At 32.1% G+C, this 24,775-nt stretch overlaps 3 protein-coding genes across 3 annotated transcripts; all 3 read left to right on the top strand.

Annotated features, from left to right (window-relative positions):
- LOC131074574 (uncharacterized) lies at positions 1-2,590 on the top strand. Its single transcript, XM_058011210.2, has 4 exons — positions 1-95; positions 879-1,000; positions 1,103-1,310; positions 2,149-2,590. Exons 1-4 carry the CDS (start codon positions 23-25, stop codon positions 2,394-2,396), a joined length of 651 nt encoding a protein of 216 aa, XP_057867193.2. The 5' UTR covers positions 1-22; the 3' UTR covers positions 2,397-2,590.
- Positions 2,591-13,161: 10,571 nt separating this feature from the next.
- LOC131074573 (uncharacterized) lies at positions 13,162-14,635 on the top strand. Its single transcript, XM_058011209.2, has 4 exons — positions 13,162-13,407; positions 13,572-13,714; positions 13,828-14,035; positions 14,124-14,635. Exons 1-4 carry the CDS (start codon positions 13,233-13,235, stop codon positions 14,249-14,251), a joined length of 654 nt encoding a protein of 217 aa, XP_057867192.2. The 5' UTR covers positions 13,162-13,232; the 3' UTR covers positions 14,252-14,635.
- An 8,625-nt stretch (positions 14,636-23,260) lies between these two features.
- On the top strand, positions 23,261-23,973 carry LOC131074583 (uncharacterized). The gene is made up of 2 exons (XM_058011218.2): positions 23,261-23,513; positions 23,602-23,973. The coding sequence occupies exons 1-2, from the start codon at positions 23,276-23,278 to the stop codon at positions 23,736-23,738; spliced, it is 375 nt and encodes a 124-aa protein (XP_057867201.2). The 5' UTR covers positions 23,261-23,275; the 3' UTR covers positions 23,739-23,973.
- The last annotated feature ends 802 nt before the right edge of the window (positions 23,974-24,775 follow it).

Here is a 24,775-nt window from a genome sequence, read left to right as displayed (position 1 = left end):
GTTGCAGACTTTCAGGAAATTAATGGCTTCTATAGGAGAAGTTGCAGTGGCCATTACGTTGTTAGTCTTGACCGTACAAGGTTTTCTTGTATTGGGTGAGTGTCTTTTTCAACCTCTGTTTCGGTGAATTAGCTTTAAAGTGCTTCTGTGTTATAGTTAATTAGACTGGCCTCAAACTCATGGCTTAAATTTCATATATTAAGTTTTGATTTTTGAGAAGTGTTAAACATTCAGAGTTGACTGACACTTTTTAAATCTAATATGTTGTTTAGTGTGTGTAGTTTAAGACTGATTGTGCAGTCACTGATAATAACATATTATGTTGTATTTGATAGATTATGAATATTGTATTATTAATACTGTGTTAGAAAAGACAATCCACTATTATTTTGTTAAACTAACATATAATCCATAGATTTTTTTATCTTCTAAATGTTCATTACGTCTAATCTAGATATACGAAAACCAGTCCCTACTAAACAACTATGCACCAGCTTTTTACTGTGAGCTTAATTTGGTCATGAGATTATATGGCATTATGTTCCTGTTTTATCTTGTTGCTAACAGTTTTTGGATTTGATTGTGTTACAAATTTTTATCATCAATGTTTCCGATCACATTCCATGATCTTACATCTCCTTGATCTCTTGCATCCTGATAATGGATCAGAGAATGTGATCGAAAACCTTAATGATAATTTGTGACACAATCAAAATCCAAAAAAATAATAATGATATTCAAATCAATTGTGAAAATCTAATAGCATTGATTGATTTGTTATTCTTTCCAACCACTTCAGCAGATTTGGAATAATTAGAGCACATTGATATTATAACCGTGCTTCATAAATTTAAAGGAGTGAATGTATGTGGTTATAGGACGTCTGGAATGTGAGAAGCTGCCGATAGAGTTCTGCGCTTTCTCTGTGTCATCGTCAGGTGCTCGTTGTGTTCTGGAAAAGGAGTACTCCTTGTTCGACCGATCAATATACAACTGCAAGGTAATGACTTTCTCTTAGAACTTTTGTTTTCTTATAGAACAGATAATGAAATTTTATGTAATGATAAGTTGTAATTGTGATTTTCTTGTAACTGTATTGCAGTCATCGGCCATCATGGCGGAGAAGAGGAGGGAATGGATTGAGAGTGAGAAGTGTCTGCGAATTTGTGGTTTACAGAGAATGAGTGTGGGTATGTCCATTGACGATATTAACGAATATTCTGAGTTTTCTTCTAAATTGTGCTCAGACAAGTGCCAAAGCAGCTGCCCCAACGTTGCAGATCTTTACCCCACTCTAACTTCAAATGGAGGTAACCTAATACAACCATTTCTTCATCTAATTCCTCTTAACATAGATATATAATTAATGATTGTATATTTTCAAACAACAACCTTATTTAATGGTCTTGTTTCTAAGATTGCAGACATGGGAATTGTTAAGGATCTTTTGGATCGTATAGGTTGTCTTACAATCCTTTTCTTCATTTTTTTTTTGAGGGGGGTCAGTTTTTTATATAATTTAATTTATTCTTAAGCATAAATGAGAAAGAAAATAGTTTGAATTGTTTGTCTTTTGTGTATTCTAATTAAAGAAAAATATCTTTTATTTTTTCTTCGATTTGTCTTCGTTCTCATCATTTTTATTTTAAGTTCTTCATACCCATCTTTTTATTATGGATCTTTGGGATTGTATAACTTTTCTTGCAATCCCTTTTAAGTCATCTTTGTTATTTGTAAACTTTTTTTTTTTTTCAGAATATTAATGAGAAAGAAAATGATTTTAATCTATTTTCTTAATTTTTTTATATTTGTCTTTTGTTTGTTCTAAGTAGAAAAAAAAGGACTTTATTTTTTCTTGTGTTTGTCTTCTCTTTCTCATCATTTTAATTTTATGTTCTTTGTACTCATTATTTTTTAGTCATGTGAGGTGTTCTCTCAAGTCAAACATATTGTTTGAGATATTTAATAGTCTAATCTTTAAAACAAAAGGTTTATCGTATGACTAAAACAATAATCAATTTAAAGGTATAGATTATGTGTCTCGTCACTTTATAATTGGCATATGGAAGTTACATCTATTTATTTATATGTTTTCAATATTATATAAGTATAATTTTATTTTAATTTTTAGAATTTTGATGATGGCAGGATTATATTTACCACATTTGTGTGAAGTTCATGACAAAAGAAGTCGAAGATTGGTATTACAAAATGAGAGTGGAAGTGGGAGTGATGTGGATAATGAGCATGAGGATATGTTAGTTGCTGCACCTACACCTTCACCTATGATGATAAATGCACTTACCCCTTCTCCCACCATGAATGTGCCTATGTTTGGACCTACACCTGCAATAATAGATGCACTTACCCCTGCTCCAACTATGGGAGTAGACTAAAGATACAACATTTGGACCTCCTAAAACTATAGATTACAGTCAATAATGTTGATCTGTCGACACAATAAATAGTACTAGTTCAATTCACAATGTTGATCTAATAATAGGCTAAGAGTTACTAGTCAAGTTTATAATCCTTTGTTGCATAAATTATATTATTAAGAGATAATAAAATATCATTGTACTACTATGTTAATGGATATACATAATGTTTTATATTGTATCAATCTGTTGGTAGTTAAATCTATAGAGAATAATATCCAAAACTAAGAGTTCTCAATGTCTTGTATACATTTTCTCATTTCCTTGGACCAAAGAAGGGTAATCGAATTATCTTGAAGAAGGTCACACAAAATACTATCTTATTATAATAAAAAATAGAAAGAATAAGAAATGGATGCACTAGAGAATGGGAATTGGGATATCGTCAAAGGAGGAGGTTTGAAACCTAAACCTTCTTTCAAAAAGTGTGATGCATATTTCTCATGAGTCTCAATGTTTTGTTGCACACATCCTAAACAATTTTGATTGTATCCATGTCTAGAATCAAATAGAGGAGTTAAAATTTCTACAGGAGAGGGTTCATTCTTAGTATCAAAGTTTAAAGAGCCCTAATCATCATAAATACATGTTTTAAAAGAAGAGGTGGTATTTAAAAGAAGCTTTTATAAATGACACACAAGGAGCCTCCTTCAAGGCTTCTTACTTAAATGGAGGTATCGTGTATTCATTAAAGGAAGGTATAAATCCTAATGCACCTCAATCATTTTGTAATGAAGCATCATTGACAAGAGACTATGTTGTTGAAGGATTCACATTTTTAAGGGGGGATATACATCCTAATTCATCTTTAATAACATCATATTGATTAATATCAGCCATAATTGTGTGAATTTTAGTGTTATGTATGAATTTGATTGTGCAATGAAGTATATAAGGGACTACTTTCATAGCGTGAATCCGTTGTCTAGATCCTGAAGAATATTATAATTGAGATCATTGGGAATGCCATGGATAGGAGTGGGAAAAATCAATGGTCCTATTTTGAGAGGTAGTATGACTATACCTACTTATCATTTATGTATATTACTTAGTTATTTCAATTTCATTGCTTATGTTTAATTTTGTCAAAATGTAGCATATAATTCTAGTTATACATTTTACAGTTCATGTAGTAGTATTATTTATGAGTTAGTATAGCTTAGATTCATTAATATTGTTTTCATTATTATTTTTTTACTACAAGTTAATTTCCTTCTATAATTGCAATTCACTTACATGATTTTTTTTTTGAATTTAATGGAAGATAGTTATTCTAGGTAACAACAACATAGATAAGTTCATGGTGCACATATGATGCTAACTCATTTCAAGTTCATGTCCATAGGTTGACAATTTAATCACGCCCAAGTCATAGAATCTGATTTAGTTAGCCTGAATTATCAAGTGGATATTAAATACCATATAAGGGGGTGTTGTTGTGAATATGGTTTTGGATGTAGTAAGGTAATATACCTATTATTTATTCTAGTTCCGAGTAGGGGATTTATTAACATAACTTAAGTTTACTTAGATCCTAGGCATCCTTCTAGAAGATTTCTTAGTTGTCACAAGATCTTATCTTATCTCATGACAACTACATTTAGTTACCTAGGTCAACACTTTATTTTTCTCATTGTATAAGATTGTGACACATATGAAAATATTGTCCAATTCTCTCTCTAACCTTGCCTTTATAGGAGAGGCCTCTTATGTAATGTTTTATATCCATTGTAATACTTAATCAATATTGCATTATTGAAGTAAGCTATTCTTATCATTTTCTCTTGTGTAATTTATTTTGGCCTTGTAGGGATCCTAGGGGTGTTGTGGAGTCACCTATCTACTCCAATACAAATAAAAAGGATAAATGATTACTAGCTTGAGGATATATTTCATTATTTCCTTGGACTCATTTGTAAGCTAATTAATCATGAGAAAAAACTACATGGCTTAACAAAAATTACAAGGTCTGTGGACTAATATGTATTAATATTTATGACGATTTTATACATCAAATAATGAATATTGGGTTCTCTTTCACTACATGAAACAAAACTCAATAATTATATGAATACCTTGGACCTTCATCTCATAGTGATGATTCCTTAGATCATATTAAGACTTATGTTATCTCATCTTTAGTGGACATCCTCACGGAATGAATCATTTTTTTGGGTTGACATGCATTGATACATAATCTCCTCCATCTACAATTGTATCTACAAATTTTAGTTTCACTTGTTTAAATATTTTTAGTTTTTTGTGCAATAGGATCTTTGACTTCTTGTAGGTATAGCTAATTGGTATGGATTATTGCCAAACATTGCATGTTTTATGATTCCTTCCTTGTATACTTGGAGTAAACTATTGAGGATATTCACAGTATTGTATTATTTTATTTCCTATCGAGTTGTATCATCTTCTTCAAATGTTTTGAGGGCATGTTTTGACCCTCTAGTTTCCTCTTTCATTCATCATTGTAATAGTTTCACATTGGCATTCAGAAATTTAAATAAAAATTGAAGGAATCATCATTGACTTCTATTTGTTCATATTCTTTTTAAAAATTGGAATACAAGTTCCATACTTTTGTGTTTGTACTTCTTTCAAATGGGAGGAATGGTTTTTGATGGGGTTGGATCATATTTAGCATTCATTATCAACCATCTACCATCACTATAAAAGATTCTATAATGGGTGAAGGTTGCATAGCTTTTCCCCTTCTCTCTAATGTACAGGAATACTTTCTCACATCAAGTTTTGTATTTTTCATCTTTTAGGGATTTATTTACCATCAATTTGGGAGACCTTTTTGCATAGGATTATTTCCTCTTCTTTATTAGGTTTAATTGTAATTGGGTACTTTACCAAGCCTTTTTTTTTCATTCCTCACCTAAGTTATTCTTAAGGGGGAGTTTATGTTAAATTATTGTTTAACCTTAGCTTAAAAGAATTATTTTACTTGCTATATCTTAATATTTATTACATGTTGGTTAGATAGGTAAATATCTATTAAATCCATTATTTATCCATCACACTTTTTGTGCATTTGCTCTCTAAAAAATAGTATAAAAATGTTTTTTTTTAAATGCTTTGAAGTAAGGTCATCTTCAAATGAGTATCTACCATTATTCAAACATGCTTCCAATATCCTTTGAATGAAGGTTCCTTCATTTAAATACAAACATTTAAGCAATGTTTTTTTGTCATTTCCCATCCAAAATCATAATTTCCCACAAGTTGGACAAACTATTCTTAGTGTTTCTACTTGTAAAATCTAAGCTTGTACAAGAGAATTGCTAAAGAATTATTTGGAGAAAATATCATAGTATAATGTTCAATAAAAATACATAATGAAACCTCCATCTTATGGCTAATACATAGGAGAATCAATACATAAAAATGTAAAATAAAAATAAGAAAATTTTGAGTTAAAATCATTTAAATGTGGTGCCCAAAATCTAGTTAGAATTTATGCACATATCACAAGATGAGTCTTATGTTAAAATATAAGAAAAAATGTTAAGTTTATCATAAGCACATCATAATCTACACACATTCTTGGGTGCATTATTTTGGATCCATTATGCCCACTTAAACATTTTGTATGTTAGTTCATAAATTCCTCATATTCTCAAAAAGTCTAACTTCGTACTATAGCTCTCTATACATCATAGATGATCTTACCTTTCTATTGTGGGGTAGTGGATAAGAGGAATGTTTTTTAACTAATTTGATCTAGTTAAAATCCAATTTTAATATGTTTTATTGCCTAAATTGACCTCTATAACCTAAAAATAATATTTATGTGTTTTTGAGTCCAAAAATTATAGTTTTATATTCTTAACAATGGGATGCAAGGTTGAGATAAATTTCCTAACATCACTAAGACTCCTTTATTGAGATTATAGTTGGTTAAAAAAAATTTGTACAAATATTTATTATCATGTGCAAATAAATTTTGATTATATGACATGGCACTATCTATTATGCCACACCACTTTCCCCAAAGGTAGAATTTTCTAACTTTTCTCTTAACTTTTTATTACTCTAAACAACCAATAAAGTTTATTAATTTTTTATTATTTTACTTGTGAGACATAAGATACTTATTGCACACTTTCCTAATTATTTAAAGGTTACCATGGAGCACACTTCTTATGGACAAACACACGCAAAAAATCACATGAGTTCCATTAGTTTATATGTAATCAGATATTTCTATTATGTTTACATATATATTTTGCATACATATTTGTAACTATTCATTTACTTTAAAATATATAGTCACTTAGGATTCACATGCATCTAAAATTGGTAGTAGAATGCAATGCGAAAATTTATTGATAATTGATGCTGCTCTAGCACTTAGCTCCATGCAACTCCAGTTTGGACATGAATCTATCCATTCATCACCATGCATAAGCTATTTTTAGTTTAAATCAGTTTTTGTTTATTCATGCAAATAAAGCATGTACTCCAGCATGCATTAATCCTTAAGACTATTTTTAGTTTTGTTTTTTGCATGAGTTTGTTTTTTAGTAAATAAAGCATATTGTGCATGCACTTACTATATTCTTAATTTAGGGAGTAGTTTTTTTTTTTAGTTTGAGAGCCTTAGTAGCTTTCCATGCAATAGTAAGAATATATTTAGAACTATAATAATTATTAATTCTTCCAGGCTGCAAATTCTTTATATATACAGCCTCTATGTAATTTTTTAATTAAGCTTCAATAAAGAAATTGGTGTGTGCAATTCCAAAAAAAAGGGTAATTTTTTTTTTATTTTGAATTGTGATTTCTTTTTGCAATTTATTCTTTTTGTTGTTATTGTTTGCTAATCAGCTGGTTTAGAGAGGATAGGTCAGGTTCAAAATTCTACAAGTGGTATCAGAGTAGGTAAAATTGTTTTGGGTTTTATTGTTGGAATTTCGCCAAAGTTAATAATGTTGAATTCTAACAATATGCTCATTCTTGAATTTGATGGGAATGATTATGATTATTGGTGCATTAAGATGCTGACCTTTTTGATTGGAAAAGATTTGTGGGAGATTATTGAATCAGGTTATGAAGAGCCAGCTGATTGGAATGCCCTTACAACCAATGACAAAATAGCAAGAAAGGAAGCAAGGAAAAAGAATGCTCAAGCTTTGTTTCACATTCAGATAGCTCTTGATAAGAGCTTATTTCCAAGAATATCAAGAGCAATAACTGCCAAAGATACCTGGAAGACTCTACAAGAATCTTACCAGGGTAGTGATCAAGTTAAAGTGGTCAAACTTCAGACACTGAAGCGAGAATTCAAAAATTTGAAGATGCAAGAAGCTGAAAGTATAAGTGATTATTGTGTTAGAGTCAAAGATGTGGTCAATAAAATAGCTACACTTGGGGAAATTGTAAGCAATGAAGTTTTGATTAAAAAGGTGTTGAGATATTTGACACCCAAATGGAATCATGTAGCAATAATCATAGAAGAAAGCAAGGATTTGACAAAACTACAGTTTGATCAACTGGTTGGATCCCTGATGTCTCATGAAGAAAGATTGAAAGATTCTTTTGAAGGTGTAAAGAAATCATTTTCCTCTAAATTGTTAATCACAAAAAATGAAGATGCAAGCAGCAGTAGTGCCAAAATCAATCAAGGCCAAGGTAAAGGGCAAAGCCAAAATTCTTCAAGACGTAGAGGAAGAGGTGGCTCAAGAGGAAGTGGTGGTTTCAAAGGAAGAGGTAGAGGCAAATTTGATAAGAGAAATGTTCAATGTTACCATTGTAACAGGTATGACTGCTTTGAAAGAGTGCAGATTGAAAGAAGGTAAAAGTGCAAACTATGCTCAAGAAAGTAGTGAGAATCCTCCTAATCACTTATTTTTGTCTTATGCAAAGGGTGAAAATACTAGTAAAGATGTTTGGTACCTAGATTCTAGATGCTCTAACCATATGATAGGGAATGAGAAGTTGTTCTCAACAAAGGATGGAAGTTTCAAATCCAAGATCCAGCTTGGTGATGATAAATCATTGGAGGTTGCTGCCAAAGGAGCTATGGAGGTCCAAACAAAAGAAGGTATAAAGAGTATTCATGATATATATTATACTCCACAATTGAAGCACAATTTGTTAAGTGTTGGGCAGCTATGTCAAAAAAATTATAAAGTAGTCTTTGAGAATAAGACATGTACTATCTATGATAAGAATAAGGGTAATAGGGTGATCACTGTTGTTCCTATGACAAGAAATAGGATGTTCCCCTTGAGGTTTGGTGAACATAACAATAGTTTGGCAAATATAGCTTATGAGGATTCAAGTTGGTTATGGCATCTCAAGTATGGGCATTTAAATTTTCATAGTTTGAAGCTTCTAACCTCACATGCATTAGTTTCTGGTTTGCTCAAGGTTGAGGAACACAAGGAGGTTTGTAAAGGTTGTGCTAAAGGAAAGCATGCAAGAGAAAAGTTTCCAAAGGGCAATGCATGGAGGGCTCATCACCCACTTCAACTTGTTCATTCAGATATATGTGGTCCTATGCAGACTAAGAGTTTGGGTAAGTCATCATATTTCATCACTTTTATTGATGATTACTCACGAAATTGTTGGGTATATTTTTTGAAGGTCAAAGATGAAGCCTTGGATACATTCAAGAAGTTTAAAGCCCTTGTGGAAAATGAGAAAGGGTGCAAGATGAAATGTTTAAGGACTGATCGTGGAGGAGAGTTTTTCTCAAAGGCTTTCCAAATTTATTGTGATTTTAATGGCATCAAGAGGCAACTTACTACTGCATACACACCTCAACAGAATGGAGTAGTTGAAAGGAAGAATCGTATTGTGGTTGAAATGGCAAGTTGCATGTTACAAACCAAGGGATTGAGCAATTCTTATTGGGGAGATGCAGTTGCTACAACTGTGTACATCCTCAACCATAGCCCCACCAGTGCACTAGAAAAGATGACTCCTTATGAAGCTTGGTATGGAAAAATGCCTAACGTTAATCATTTCAAAGTTTTTGGTTGTTTAACTTATGTGCATGTACCTGATCAAAATAGACAGAAGTTAGATGCAAAGAGTGAGTCATGTATTTTTATTGGGTATAGTGAGAAAAGCAAGGCTTATAGATTGTATAATCCCCTCACTAGCAAGCTTATTGTCTCAAGGGATATGATTTTTGATTAAGGGGGAGTTTATGGTCATCAAAAAGGCCATGTTGAGAAGCCAAAATCTATTTTGAATGATGATATAATTGCTGATATTGATAATGAGCAACCAACTAATGTTTCTATATGCAGTGGTTTAACTCCACCAAGCAATTCTTCATCAAGTTCTTTAGTACCAAGTTCAAGTCCAACTTCTTCTCCAAGTTCTACAAGGAAGGTAAGGAGATTGAGTGATATCTACCAGAAGAGTGGAAATTAAGTACATGAAGAAAACCCAATAGGCGAGACAGTGAATTTTGCTTTATTAGCCAAGGCTGATTTTGAACCATCATGTTTTGAAGATGCATGTACTAATGAACTTTGGGTGAAATCCATGGAAGAAGAGATGGATTCCATTCACAGGAATGACACTTGGGAGTTAACAGAACTTCCACATGACAAAAAAAGGATTGGCACCAAATGGGCCTACAAGACCAAGTTTAACAGTGATGGGAGTGTTGAAAGGTACAAGGCAAGATTAGTTGCTAAAGGCTTCACACAAAAGTATGGAATTGACTATCAAGAGACATTTGCACCAGTAGCAAGACAAGAGACCATAAGAATATTGATTTCATTAGCAGCTCAGAAGAAGTGGAGCATACATCATATGGACGTGAAAAGTGCCTTCTTGAATGGGTACTTAGAAGAGGAAGTATATGTGGAGCAGCCACAAGGTTTTGAAGTGGAAGGAAAAGATAATTATGTCTACAAGCTGAAGAAGGCTTTTTATGGCCTCAAGCAAGCACCAAGAGCATGGTATGCCAGGATTGACAGATACTTTTAGGAGAATGGCTTCCAGAGAAGTAAGAGTGATCCTACCCTATACTACAAACAAGAAGGTACTAATATCCTCATCATAAGTTTGTATGTTGATGATATTTTGTATATGGGTATTAGTTCTAAGATCAAAGATGAATTCAAAGCTGCTATGATGAAAGAATTTGAGATGAAAGATCTTGGTCTGATGAAATATTTTCTAGGAATGGAGGTTTATCAAAGTAAGGATGAGATTTTCATTTATCAAACAAAGTATGCACAAGGTATGCTGAAGAAATTTAATATGACTGATTGTAACCTTGCCTCCACTCCAAGTGCTCATGGAGTTTTGTTATGTCGAGGTGATGGTGTTGATTTAGTTGATGAGACAACTTACAGAACTATTGTGGGGAGCTTGATGTTTCTAATCCACATGAGGCCAGATATTGCCTATTTAGTTTCACTTGTTTCAAGGTATATGACAAATCCATCTGAAATACATATGAAGGCAGCCAAGAGGATTTTGAGGTATGTGAAAGAGAATTTAAGTTTTGGTATTCATTACTACTCTTTTGAAAAGTTCAATCTTGTAGGCTTTAGTGATTCAGATTGGGGAGGTAGTATGGATGACTGTAAATCTACATCTGGAAATTGTTTTTCTTTTGGTTCTGGTTTAACCTGGAGCTCAAAAAAGCAAAGTATTGTTTCCCTCTCATCTACAGAAGCAAAGTATGTTGCAATTACCTCAACAAGTACACAAGCTCTTTGGCTCATAAAAGTTTTGGAAGAAATTGGAGAAAAACAAATTCAGCCTACAGTAATTTATTGTGACAATGTGAGCGCCATCAAGTTAGCAAAGAATCTGGTTCATCATAGTAGAACAAAGCATTTTGATTTGAAATATCACTTCATTCAAGATTTGGTGCAGAAGAAGGATGTTGAATTGAAGCACATCAACACCTAGGATCAGCTAGCAGATATATTCACCAAAGCGGCTGCGAAAGCTCAATTTATAGTACTACAAGATAAGATTGTGAGCCCTCTTAGCATCAAGGGGGAGTATGTTGATAATTGATGCTGCTCTAGCATGCAACTCCATGCAGCTCCAGTTTGGACATGAATCTATCCATTCATCACCATGCATAAGCTATTTTTAGTTTAAATCGGTTTTTGTTTATTCATGCAAATAAAGCATGTACTCCAACATGCATTAATCCTTAGGACTATTTTTAGTTTTGTTTTTTGCATGAGTTTGTTTTTAGTAAATAAAGCATGTTGTGCATGCATTTACTATATTCTTAATTTAGGGAGTAGTTTTTTTCTTTTAGTTTGAGAGCCTTAGTAGCTTTCCATGCAATACTAGGAATATATTTATAACTGCAGTTATTATTATTTCTTCTAGGCTACAAATTCTTTATATATACAGCCTCTATGTAATTTTTTAATTAAGCTTCAATAAAGAAATTGGTGTGTGCAATTCCAAAAAAATAGGGCACTTTGTTTTTTATTCTGAATTGTGATTTCTTTTTGCAATTTATTCTTTTTGCTGTTATTGTTTGCTAATCAACTGGTTTGGAGAGGATAGATCAGGTTCAAAATTCTACAAGATTAACATACCCATGTCAATTTCCAATTAGTTTAATGCTCATTTTGAAATAATTTATTAATAAAATTACATAAGACATATTGCACATTTTTATGTTAACTCTAACTCCACCTAGCTCTTTTTTTACTCCATTTAATTTCTTGCACATATTTCCACACATTTGACCATATTTCTAAACTCGCTACACTTATTCCATTTATTCTTGTCACTTATCATCTATGATTTTGATATGTTCATCCTTTGCTTGAGGGTCACTCATTGCATGTCCAAAATCATTTCTATGATTTGCTAAAAGAAATCTTATAACATGGAGATTTGATTCAAACATAAAAATTTTAAATTTTAATCAATTGATTCCAACCCTTTTTTGATAACCATTAGAAACCACCTTCATACATACTTCTATAATGATTTTCTATATCTTTATATTTAAAAATATTCATTTGAACATCATTTTAATATAAAAAATATTCAATAAAATCAATTCAATTTTGAAACACGAAAAAGAAATAATACATTAGAGTAAATATAAATTGTCCCATAAAAAACAAAATCTAAAATTTAGGAGACTTACAAGTAATCAGATGTAGATATGAAGATGGAATGTCAACATTGTAAGCTAAGCAAACGATATACATTCTGAAGTCAAAAGTTAAATATAACTAAAAAAACCAGCATAGTAGGTGTGATCATTCACTCTGAAGACGGGGAGTAATGTCAAATGTCTTTGATCATTTTTCTAAATATATTTATTTCTTGCTGGCAAATCATTGGTTATCAAAGGGAAAAGATGTAGAGGTTGGTGGGTGTTGTTGAATAATTTACTGATGGCCGAGAAAAACGTTTTTAGGTGCATACAAAGGTCAACAGTTTTCCATCACAACGCAAATTACGCAGAAATGGCCATAAAAAACTAGTGCCACCGGCAATGTTTGAAAATATTGCTTTTAGTACAGTTAGTGGAAAATTCATATTTTGAAGGAGAAGCCACAGATTCAAGGATATAGAATAGGCATGTCTGTCACATTTATAATACAATTAGTTGCCTTCTATAGTATCATATTATTATACACCATTTGTAGATCCAAAAACAAACCGACTAATACGATCCACTGTAATATTTGTCTCTGTCGACTGTCATCTCACCGAAATGTGAGTGAAAACTGAGAGACAGCTAGAAAGTTGAAAAGACACTTAGGAGCGTATGTATACAATAGTTCATGAATTGTGGGAACTCTCCAACACCAAATGCCTATAAATATGTGTAGCTTTTGTTCATTGCTCACAATAACCATCCCACTTTTCCTTGTGCTTCTTGAGGCTAAGGAAGTTTGCAGATTGGAGGAACAAATGGCTTCTGTAAAGGCAGTTGCAGTTCCCATTGTTTTGGCACTTTTAGGCATGCTAAGTGTTCCTGTGATGGGTACGTATATTTCTCTGTGTGATGTTCTCGTTGTGAGAGTATCTGATTTGACTGCTTGTTAATAACGTTTAAAACTAGAAGAAAACATTTTGAGCTTTCTTTGCGAAGGGGTTTTTTTTGTAGTGTCCTTTCAACGATTATAACGATGATTTGAGAGTGCGCAGGTAAAGAAAGTGTGGAATGTGAAAAGCTGCCGGCAGAAATGTGTGCTTTCTCTGTCTCATCGTCCGGAGCTCGCTGTGTGCTCGAGAAGAAATACTCTTTCGTCCCCTCCACACACGAATCATTAGTAGAATACCAGTGCCAGGCAATACATTCTCTTACAATACTCACATCTTTTTCTCTTCTTTCTTATTCAACAATTGCATGGATATTTTTATTGAATAATGAATTACTGGTACGTGTGCAATTATATTTCAGTCATCAGGCATATTGGCGGGCAAGATGATGGAATGGATTGAGAGTGAGGAGTGCCTGCAAAGCTGTGGTTTGCAGAGAATGAGCGTGGGCATGTCCACTGAGGGTCTTTCTCAATATTCTCACTTCACCTCTAAACTGTGCTCAGACAAGTGCCAAAACCGTTGCCCCAACATTGTCAATCTCTACCTCAATCTCGCTGCAGGAGAAGGTTAGTGCCCCATTAGTCTTTATTCATTCATTCTGAGGAAATATATATGATTTTATTCAAACACATAGTAACATCAATATAATTGCAGGAATATATTTACCTCACCTGTGTAAGGCTCACAAAACACGAAGCAGGAGAATGATGTTCGAGACTGCATCTGCGCCAACTCTGAAGACTTTAGATCTTGCTGAAGCATTTGCACCTGCCCCTTACTAGAGCATATATACTGCATTGCCAATAATATTGTGTTAAGCAATCTATAGATTCAGGATTTCTCGTACTGTAGATCTCGTAATGTTAGGCATTCTAGCTATGAATCAATTTGTCCGACTGAACACAGTCTAGCTAAAGTTATTGGATGAAAAGTACTTTATTAGAATATGCAGAAACGGTTTTGGTCTTTTATAGGCTTGTTTGCAATCAGATTCTACCTTGAATAAATGGCTGTTGATAATGAATACAATCATAGCATGATTTTTCAACAATGCACTCATATAACTGTCTGTTCCACACTCAGCAATCATTTACTTATGATCAGGAGTGTATTTCTTCTGCACCGGTTAAAGAGGTCAACACCGAAAATAGCTATGTAATTCATCTATATATTATAATGTATTTCTTCTTTTCTTTGTGTTTTGCCCCATTTAATCTAGTAAAATGAAATGAACAAGATCTTAGGGTTGTTGAAGTGATTTTGGCAATAAAAATATTTGAGAAGTGACAACATTTAGAGCAAAATTATTTAAATTTAGCACTAAATGTATTAAAATAAATTATTAGAAAATTTTAAAAATTAATAATATTAAGTTGGAAATTTGATGGATATATATTTTGGTAATAGTTCACATATGATTCGTAAAGATGTATTGAATTGGCTGATATTCAAAGTAATGTTTTGAAAACATTAATTTTGTGTCCATCATTATGGACCACTTTCACAATTGTTGGATCAATTAGGCAATTATTAACATGACCTTCTCACTTGTACAATGTTCGCTTTTAGTCTACAATAAAAATTATGTGTTTGTTTCTCCATAAAAACTTTCTTGCCAGGACAAGAATTTGCATGTGACAATTATAATTCCTCTCTTCTGTTAAATCTACAACGCTACCAATTCAACAACTTAGAAAATAATCAAGGCATGCATATATGTGAAGGGTGCATTTCATGATGATGCAAGAAGTACAATAAAAAAAATTGAACTCAATTCTAGTGTATTATTTTCTCAAATTAATATGAAACAATTTTAAGTTTGTAGTATCATAAAATAATTTTCTCAAGCATCTAGTTTTTATATAATGTTCAAGTGTGAATGGTAAATAAAAACATTAAAATCTCAATTGAAAACATAAAGTTAAGGGATTATTTCTACAATAATGCATTAAACCTAGGTTATTATCATAATCACAAATTTGGCCTAAAGTAGAAGATGCACAAAATTGGAGATTAGGAACATTGTAATTAGAAGTGCATGTAGATGGTGATAGATAAGTGGTTAAGTTATGTGAAAACTATGATTTTGAATCAAACCATTTCTATGATTTTAAATGCATAAATGATTACCTAACCAATGTGACTCTAAAACAAAGGGGAAAGGTTAAATTTATGTACTCTTTACCTTAGATTTTTCATCTACTTTGACTAGAATGTGAACTATCATTATATGTTTAATGAAGTCTATAAATTACCACTCTCAAGACTAAAAATTATTCATGGAGCCTATATTTTGGGCCATGTGTATTGTAGAATCAAAGGTAAGGATCAAAGCCCCTTTACCAACCACTTTTGAGAATAGGGAAGCAACTAGACACACCTCACAATGAATAAGAGGTATAATACCCAATCTAAGGATTTGTAGAACCTCAGAATGAAAATAGTGTTAATTATAGAAACTCTCAAGCACTTACATAAATTGGAGTTCTAGGTATAAAACCAATCTATAATTTTCCTCTTGAGATGAGATTCAGGGCACCAAATCTTCCTACGAAAACCCACTAAATTAAGCTCCTCAAAGAACAAATGTAGGGCACCAACCTCAAGGAGGGAAGACATAGGAGAAATAGAACAAACCATCAATAGTTTGCCTTTCTCTACTAAACTACTAACAATACATGGAGCAGGGAAGAGGAGCCAAGTAGAATCTAAGAACAAAACCCCCATCATGGTGGAGGGGAAAGTATCTACTTCAATAGGTACGAATACAAAGAGGACCAATGCACACACAATAGAAACAATATTGTACCCAACAACTATCTTAGCTATAGAGGCATTGAAGCCCTACCTTGTCTCTAACAAGGGCATCATATCCCATATTGTGGGAACAATAGTGGGCTAAAGACTCAAAATCCTACTCACACTACCCAAAACCACAATGGCCTCGAAGACACTAGATCTAGAACTTGAGAAGGAGGCAAAAGTAGAAAGTAGAGAAAGCAAAAAAATGGAGCAAAGGGAGCCCCCCACCAAAAGACACTGAACCCATTAAACATCTAGCCTAGGCAAGAATTTTCCAAAACAAACACCACCATCTGCATCTCCTTCATTGTCCTCACCCCCATCCCCCTCCTAAGAAAAGCCTACACCTCCCGCTCTCTAGGTTCCACTCACCATTGGTAGCTTTTTCTCAACCCAAGGAGATGTTTATCTTCTAGGATATTAAGTTATTATCTAGAAGAAATTCAAGTTAATGTTAAATTACATATATCTTATAGAACTTCACATTCAAGGAGAGAGCTATGGTAGAAATTAAGTTTATATTATAGACATGAGAAAAATAAAAAATAAAAATTTATAGGAGATAACCTAATATCTACAAGGTATTTAAAAGACAAAATTTAATTTCAAACATCATATAGATCTAAAAAAAATAAACTAATTATGAAATTATACTTTATTATATTAAAAAAAAATTGAAGTATGGTAAATAAAAGGTAATACTATTACTAATGTTATATAGGGGTGGATTCTATATGTAATTTGTTTATATGTTTGTCAAGGCACATAGTGGTCTTTATTTTTAGAAAATTTTAAACAATATGAATTCATATTGAAAAATTTGTAAGATGACAATATTTAGAAAAGCATTCACAAGTAAAGAATAACAAGTTGTAAAGGAAACAAATGATAGAGTAGACAAAATATCTTTTACAAGTCACTTAAGTATAATTTTTGTTCTATATTTGAGATTTTTATAAACACATCAAGATCATAGTGAACTCAAATATTGGAATCATAAATTCTTAATTTATTGCACATAAACTACCATTACTCTCATTTTCTAATTACCTTGTATGCAAGAAACAACTCCTATTTATCATAAGACACCTCAATCATATTATAATCAGTAGATCCTTAAGATCCTTGTTAGCCATCACATTAGGAATAACATCAAGTAGCTCATCCAACCTCAAGAAGGTATGATTAAAGTCAAAAAACATTTCTTTAATGAAGGAAATAATAATTTCAACAATCTTGTTCTCTTTTAACAAAGTAGTACCATCTTCTTTAGCCAATTCCTGATTGTGTTTCTACTTTTATGTTTCATTATGGAATAGTGAAAAAAATTGTATTTCAATCCCCCACAATTAACCACTAAATATATGACTTCTATTTCCAATTTAAGACTTGGTTCGTTATAAACAACATGGTCCATTTATTGTAAAGTTCACATTCATTACCTCAAGTTTCCATATCACTATCTCTTTTCTCCATTTTCTTTTGTATATATTGAAGATTTCTAGCACCAATTTTCCTTCTATGAAAAATAATACCAAGAGACATCTTTTTCAAACCTTTAACTGTATCTTTAACCCTTTTTATTTTTTGTAGAAGGTAATCCATCAGAGCACCACTTCAAGGGAGATTCCACTAATTCTCAACCATTATTTTAAATTCAGGGTAAGAAGTCCATATTATTTTATACCTAAAAGGAAAGGAGACCTTTGCAGCAATATTATCCCAACTGGTAATGATAGTGTTGCAATCTAAGCCCATTCTAGAAAGAAATAGTAAGGAAAGTTTTGGAGGGATGTTCCAACCATTAGAAATCAATAATATATCAAGTTTAATTTTAATAATATTACTAGCTTACCTCCCAGTCAAACAAGGAACCATATAAATCTATATAAATATGACCAATAGAAGAATGAAAATTAACAAGATCCATTGTACTATTAGAGAATTTGTCTAAACCTCCCAAATTTTCAAAATGAAATAGGGGACTATTAAAATCATCAACTACCATCTAATAATCACTTTTCCTTCCCAAGATCAAATAAGAAATGGTATCCTGGAGCTGAGCTATAAAAGCCTTAGAATTAGGAGCATAAATATTAAGAAAATTCCATTTTCCTAAGGTATGCAAGTCTTCCATTAAGGTCATCAAGTTTTTTTTACAATAATGACTTTATTTCCCATAATTCTTGTAAAATTACACAAGGTAGAAAATCCACTAGAATACCCTTCACATCACTAACATAATAATCATTATAAGGCCAAATATTCTTGACAGTCTGCCCAAAAATAGACTACTTCATTTTGTTTTTTTGACTAAGAAAGATGTCAATTTTTAGATCTACTAAAAAAATTCTCAATAACATGCTTATTAAAAGGTCTATTCAACCCTCTAATGTTCCAATACATTATTTTCATAACTAACTTGAAGAGAATTCAATATCAAGTTAACTCTAACAATAGGATGCATTGCCTCCAAAGCCATCATTTTTTTTATTTCTAGGCCTCGAAAGGCTTTCTAATGTTTTTGTCTTCTAGTGGTAATATCACAAGTAGCATAACAAGATTTGGTATCCCTTTCAAATAGCATGTCTTGCTTCTTTTCTCCCACCACATCAGCTTTTATATACTTTTTAGGTATCCCATTAACTTGAACCCATTCTTATTCCAAATAATCATCATAAAACATAAAAGGAGTTTGAGGAGAAATAGCACCAAAGGATAGAAAAGAAAGAGATTCCTACATGTCCTTAATTTGACTTCTAAGATGCTAAAAATAACACCATCTTCCCTAATCACCTTATTAGGAACCATAACATTTGCAATCGACTTTCTATCTTTTATCACCATATCAATTTCTCCTTCTTCCAGAACATCTTCTTTATTTTAGGAAGAGCCTTCTTATGCAAGATAATGGTAGGCTCCTTCAGACAAGCCTTTACATCAACTTTTCTTAATTCTTTCAAAAAAAATTAATGTCCTCTTTCATGCTTAATACCTTAGCAATAGTAACATATTTTCCTTGTGTCTTATCTATAATTCCCTCCATATCAGTATTGGCATCAATTTCTTGTGGCTTATATTTTGATGCCCTAATATCCTTAATAATATCAAAATATTCATTAATTTATAGTCCTTAATAACCTCCACTTTCTTCCCTAGATCAATTGTATTATTCTTTAATGAGAGATCATTCTCCACCAAATTCTTAGTATCAATACAAGTATTCATCACTAAGCTAGGGGCTTCAAAATAACTATATTTTTTGTTAACCAAATACTATTTTATTTTTTATTCTTAAAGTTATCTCTTATATACATTACTTAAATGGTCAAATATCTTACAAATTTCACAAAAGCACTAGCATTGTCATACTCAATGGTTTAAATACACTAGCCATATCCATATTTCAAATATATGTTGGAAGTAAATCCACACTAACTACCACACTAACATAGATTCTAGCAAACACCAGTCTATAATTTTCTTGGGTAATTTTTAATAATAGTGAATAAATAGCTAAATAAATTAGCAATTCCTTGAAAAAAATTGTAATTCCAAATATAGAAAGGTAGATCTAGAAGGTGAATACAAGTTGGATCCACCAAACCAAGATCCACTGATGAATCAAACCCAGGCTTCCATTTTCACAATAAAGAAAATAATTATAATTTTAATCAAAAGACCATGAGACACTAGTGAGAACCTTAATCAATTTTTTATAAACAATAAAGCTAAAAAGGAATAGTTCATTAGTCACTGCACTAATATTGACACTACCCTTAAGTTGCTTGACAATATATACCGATTTCCTAAATTGATCAACGCTATAATGAAAATTAAAAAGCTTACCAATCAAGAAAAATCCAATCCCAAAAATTCCTTCATCATTAGATCATCAAAGACCAATACCTCTAACCCTTCCACCATACATGAGATCTTCGAAGTGTCCAAAACCCTTAACTTCGTCATGTTTGGGGATCTAATTTAGACCAATTTATCCACATAGGAGGTAGGGTCCTCCTCAAAACAAAAGAGAAGACCATATGGAGGAAACACCAGACCCTTGTTAGGGTCCCAACTATTAGTCACTAGAGAATAAAAATACCCTTTCTCCTTCCTTTGTTGCCATAGAAACAACCACAGAAGATGGGGGATCTCGCTAATACCTCACCCTAACAAATCCATGAACCAAACCCTCAATCGATGAATTCAATAAATTTGAAACTTCTAGAGTACATTTGATGCTTTGTGTTACTTTAGTTTCCATTATGCTTATTTTTTTATCATTTTTGGGCTATGTTGGTGCAATAACTTGTTATTTTTTAAATTCTCTAATTTTTTTGTTTTTTAGTTTTTGAGTGAAGCCCTTTCTTCATATTATCTAATAAAAAATAAAAGGATCATAATGCAATAATGAATATCAGCTAGAGAAGTGGATACAAATATAAAAAAGAGAGTTGGAAAACAAAATAAATGAAATATGTATATCCAGCTACCCAAGAAACAAGCATGAGTTAAATTCATCAAATATGTCACCTATCCTCATAGTGACTTACTCATTACAACTAGAAAATCTAAATAAACATGTACAAAAATAAAATAATCCAACTAACAAAAATTAAAAAAATATTAAAAAAATTAATTTTACCTTTTTATAAATGATATTCATTCCTTTTCCTTTGAGTTGTACATGTTTGCCCATTTGAGTTATTTCAACCCAATGCTTATGATGTCACCATGATAATTACTCAACTATAAAAGTTAATACATATATTCCCTATAAAATAAGTTAATGCTTAAAGAGTTAAACATGGCTTTAAATTTTTCCTTCATCTAGCCTTTGAAATAAATTCATTATGACTTCTATATCTCTTACATTCTAGTATATAATAGTTGTAGGTGTGTATTATGTCTATGTTATTTAACATGAAAAATCCTCCAAATATAATTAAACTTTCAATCTTCCAAACAAGAAAAAACATCCAAATCAGTCCACTGCAACTCAAAAGTGAAAATAAAGAAACACAAAACTTTCAAACACTCATATTTCACAAGAAATATAAAATGGATAACAATAAGTCACATTCAACATAGATACAAAAAAAGATACTTCAAATTCTCTTTCCCTCATTTGGTAACTATTAACATTATATTTATGTATGTAGGGAGACTTGATATAGCTCCTACCAACACCCATAGCTATCAATGTAAAAAAAAAAAAATTAATTTAAAATGTACCTAATAATAAATTAATTTCTATTATGCGATTCAGATTTCTTACCTCATTAAAAATTTTGAATGAGAAGTTTCCTATTTGGATTTTATCTTCGAATTCTTCAATCAAATCTCTCAATGTGAAAGAGTCAACACTCTATGTAAAATACTCACATATCAATTAAATATCACCACCATCCATTAGGCACTACTTCCTCATGAAGACGATAGTCGACCCCATTCCTTTCCATTACATTTACTTGTGTCAAATTAGAGATAGTAATCCACCACATGTTTGATCACATAAGTTTTCTTGTGTTTACTATCATGTGTCACATAATAGTGATGTATCTATTGAACCCAGATAATTAAGAGTTACTCTTTATTCTACTAAAATTTCATACGAAAAACATTCTATTTATAAAAACTAAATAAAAGAAATCTATACTACATCAAATTTTATTTTAATCCTAATTCTACAATCTAAATACTTAAATCTTACATATAATTTAAAAAACTAATATTTAATATTCTATTATTCTACTCTAACTCTATATTATCTAAATTTATATTTGTTAATTATATTAACTAATTAACTTAAAATAATTTATTTAAAAAAAATATTTTCATCTACAAATGCTATCATATTACTTGAAACTAATTGAAACTTTAAAATATCTTCTATCACCATAGACCTTTTATAAAACATAACCAAACCATTATTCATCAAAATACCAAAATCCTAGAGGACTTAAAATGATTTAACAATGGGTAAACTACGAAAACCTTTAACCCATCTAAATGGCTATTGTTATTAACTCTATACAACATAGCAGAATGTTAAAAAATAATGCAATTTAAACATTAAGGTGTAATGTCAATTCTGAAATCGAACAAATTAAATTCTGATGTTAACAGTTTGATGTAACTAACAAATCCGTAGTCAAAAGTAAAACGCAAAATAAAATTAGTGAGCGCGATCATGGATTCTAACAGACGAGACGAGGACAATTGCCTGGATAATTTTCCCAAATTCCTGTATATCTCCTCATCAAATTCTGGTAATCAAAGAGGAAAGTAGTTAAGCCATGTGGGTGCTATGGAATGATTTGTTGTTGGCTGTAAAAAACGTAGACAGATTAATTATTCTCCATCCCAATGCAGATCCCTGTAGAGCGTCATAGCACGGAAATCTGATGGATAGAAAGTTGGAAAGTGATTGCTTGTGGCCTATGTAATCAATATGTCATAAATTTTGGGAATTCTCCCACACCAATTGTGTATAAATATGAGTAGCTCTGGTTTATTGCTCACAATAAGTATCTCACTTTTAGTTGTGTTTCTTTAGGCTAAGAAAGTTTACAGATCGACGAAACAAATGGATTCTGGAAAGGCAGTTGCAGTTGCCATTATTTTGGCACTTTTGGGCATGCTTAACGTTCTTGTGTTGGGTATGAATGTTTCCTTCTGCATTGTTCTCGTTGTGAGATTATATGATTTGACGGCATTTGGAAAACTAATAAAAAAAGTACTGTGTAGAAGTCGACATCTCCTAATGCTGAATCGAGATTGTATGCAGGTGAAGGAGGTGTAGAATGTGAAAAGCTGCCGGTAGAGATGTGTGCTTTCTCTGTCTCATCGTCAGGAGCTCGCTGTGTGCTCGAGAAGAAATACTCCTCCACTCACGAGGACTCAGTAAAATATCAGTGCCAGGCAATAATTCTCGAGAAATACTTTTTCTCTCTTCTTTTTTAAAAGAAACCACGCTTCTCGTTTAATTGTATTGAATAATGAGTGGTATATGTGCAAGTGTATTTCAGTCATCGGGAGTAATTGCAGAGGAGGTGAAGGAATGGATTGAGAGTGAGGAGTGCCTGCAAAGCTGTGGTCTGCAGAGAATGAATGTGGGAATGTCGACTGATGATCTTTTCGAAAATTCTGATTTCACCTCTAAACTGTGCTCAAACAAGTGCCAAAACAGGTGCCCCAACATTGTCAATCTCTATCAAAATCTCGCAGCAGGAGAACGTAAGTGCAACATTATTTCTCATTAGTTCCTTCTCGGTAAACAGATCTAATTTTATTCAAATAAATGCTGATAAGGATGTAAACGCAGAAATATATTTACCTCACCTATGCGAGGCTCACAATACACGAAGAAGGCGAATGATGATCGGAACTGCATCTGCGCCGACTGTTGGAGGACTGAAGAGTTTTTCCCTTGCTGCAGCAGTTGCACCTGCCCCTGAATAGAGAACATTTATATTACTTCGCCGACAATATTGTATTTAATCAACGCTATCCTTTTCATCCATAGTTTAAGCAATGTATGGGGTTAGAATTTCTCGTACTGTAGGTCTCGCATGTAAGGCACTCTAGCTATGGATCTTGTAATGTCATGCATTTTAGATATGAGTTGAGTTGTCCGACTGCATACATTGTAGCTGAAGTTATTAATCAAAAAGCAATGCAGAAATGATTTCAGATTTGTATTGGGTTGTTTTTAGTCGAACTCCATCTCGTAAAAAAACTCGTCGATAATGAATACACCCATTGGTTGACTTCCCCACACTCCACTCATTTAATTATCAGTGTATTTCCTCCCAACCACTTAAAAGGGGGTATATGCTGAAGACATAGACAATAGCTTATTCGCATAATTAAGTTATTTTATTTTATTTTTTCCTATTTAATTTAAGACAATGAAATGAACAAGATCTTAGGATTGTAATGAAATGAATTCAATAAAAGAGATTTGAAAAGTGAAAGTATACAAGCTATTTTAAATTTACTTTAAATTAACAATTGCTCTTTGGTGTGCAATTGGTATGTCGGAGAGGTGTCAAAGGTCAATCAGGGGAAAATTTCATCTTTTTTTTGCATAAATTTGTGTAGTACCCGAGATCAATTACTAGGCCATTTTGAAAATGATGTTTCTTGTAAAACAAAGGTCTCAGTGGAAAAGTGATAGCATTAAATCCACTTCACATATGCTTACAAGGATCCAATCACAATTGAAACAAAACCTTCGAATTAGGAAGATAATGAAGTTCCATTACTAACAAGATCATGTTATGTTTGTAATTAGGTGAGAGGGAGAGAGAGGTATACGTAGGAATAGAAAGAGAGAGTGATAGAGGGGGGAAGAGGAAGAGAAGGGGGTGAAGAGATGGAGATGGAGTTGGAGATGAACATGGAGAGAGAGAGAGAGAGAGAGAGAGAGAGAGAGATGTGAAGGATTGAAAAATAAATAAAAATAAAGAGAGGAGGAGATAGAAAGTTATATATAG

This window comes from Cryptomeria japonica, chromosome 7 (assembly GCF_030272615.1).
Source record: "Cryptomeria japonica chromosome 7, Sugi_1.0, whole genome shotgun sequence".
NCBI lineage: Eukaryota > Viridiplantae > Streptophyta > Pinopsida > Cupressales > Cupressaceae > Cryptomeria > Cryptomeria japonica.
Note: the sequence above shows the minus strand (reverse complement) of the source record. Positions and strands in the feature narration are given on the sequence as shown.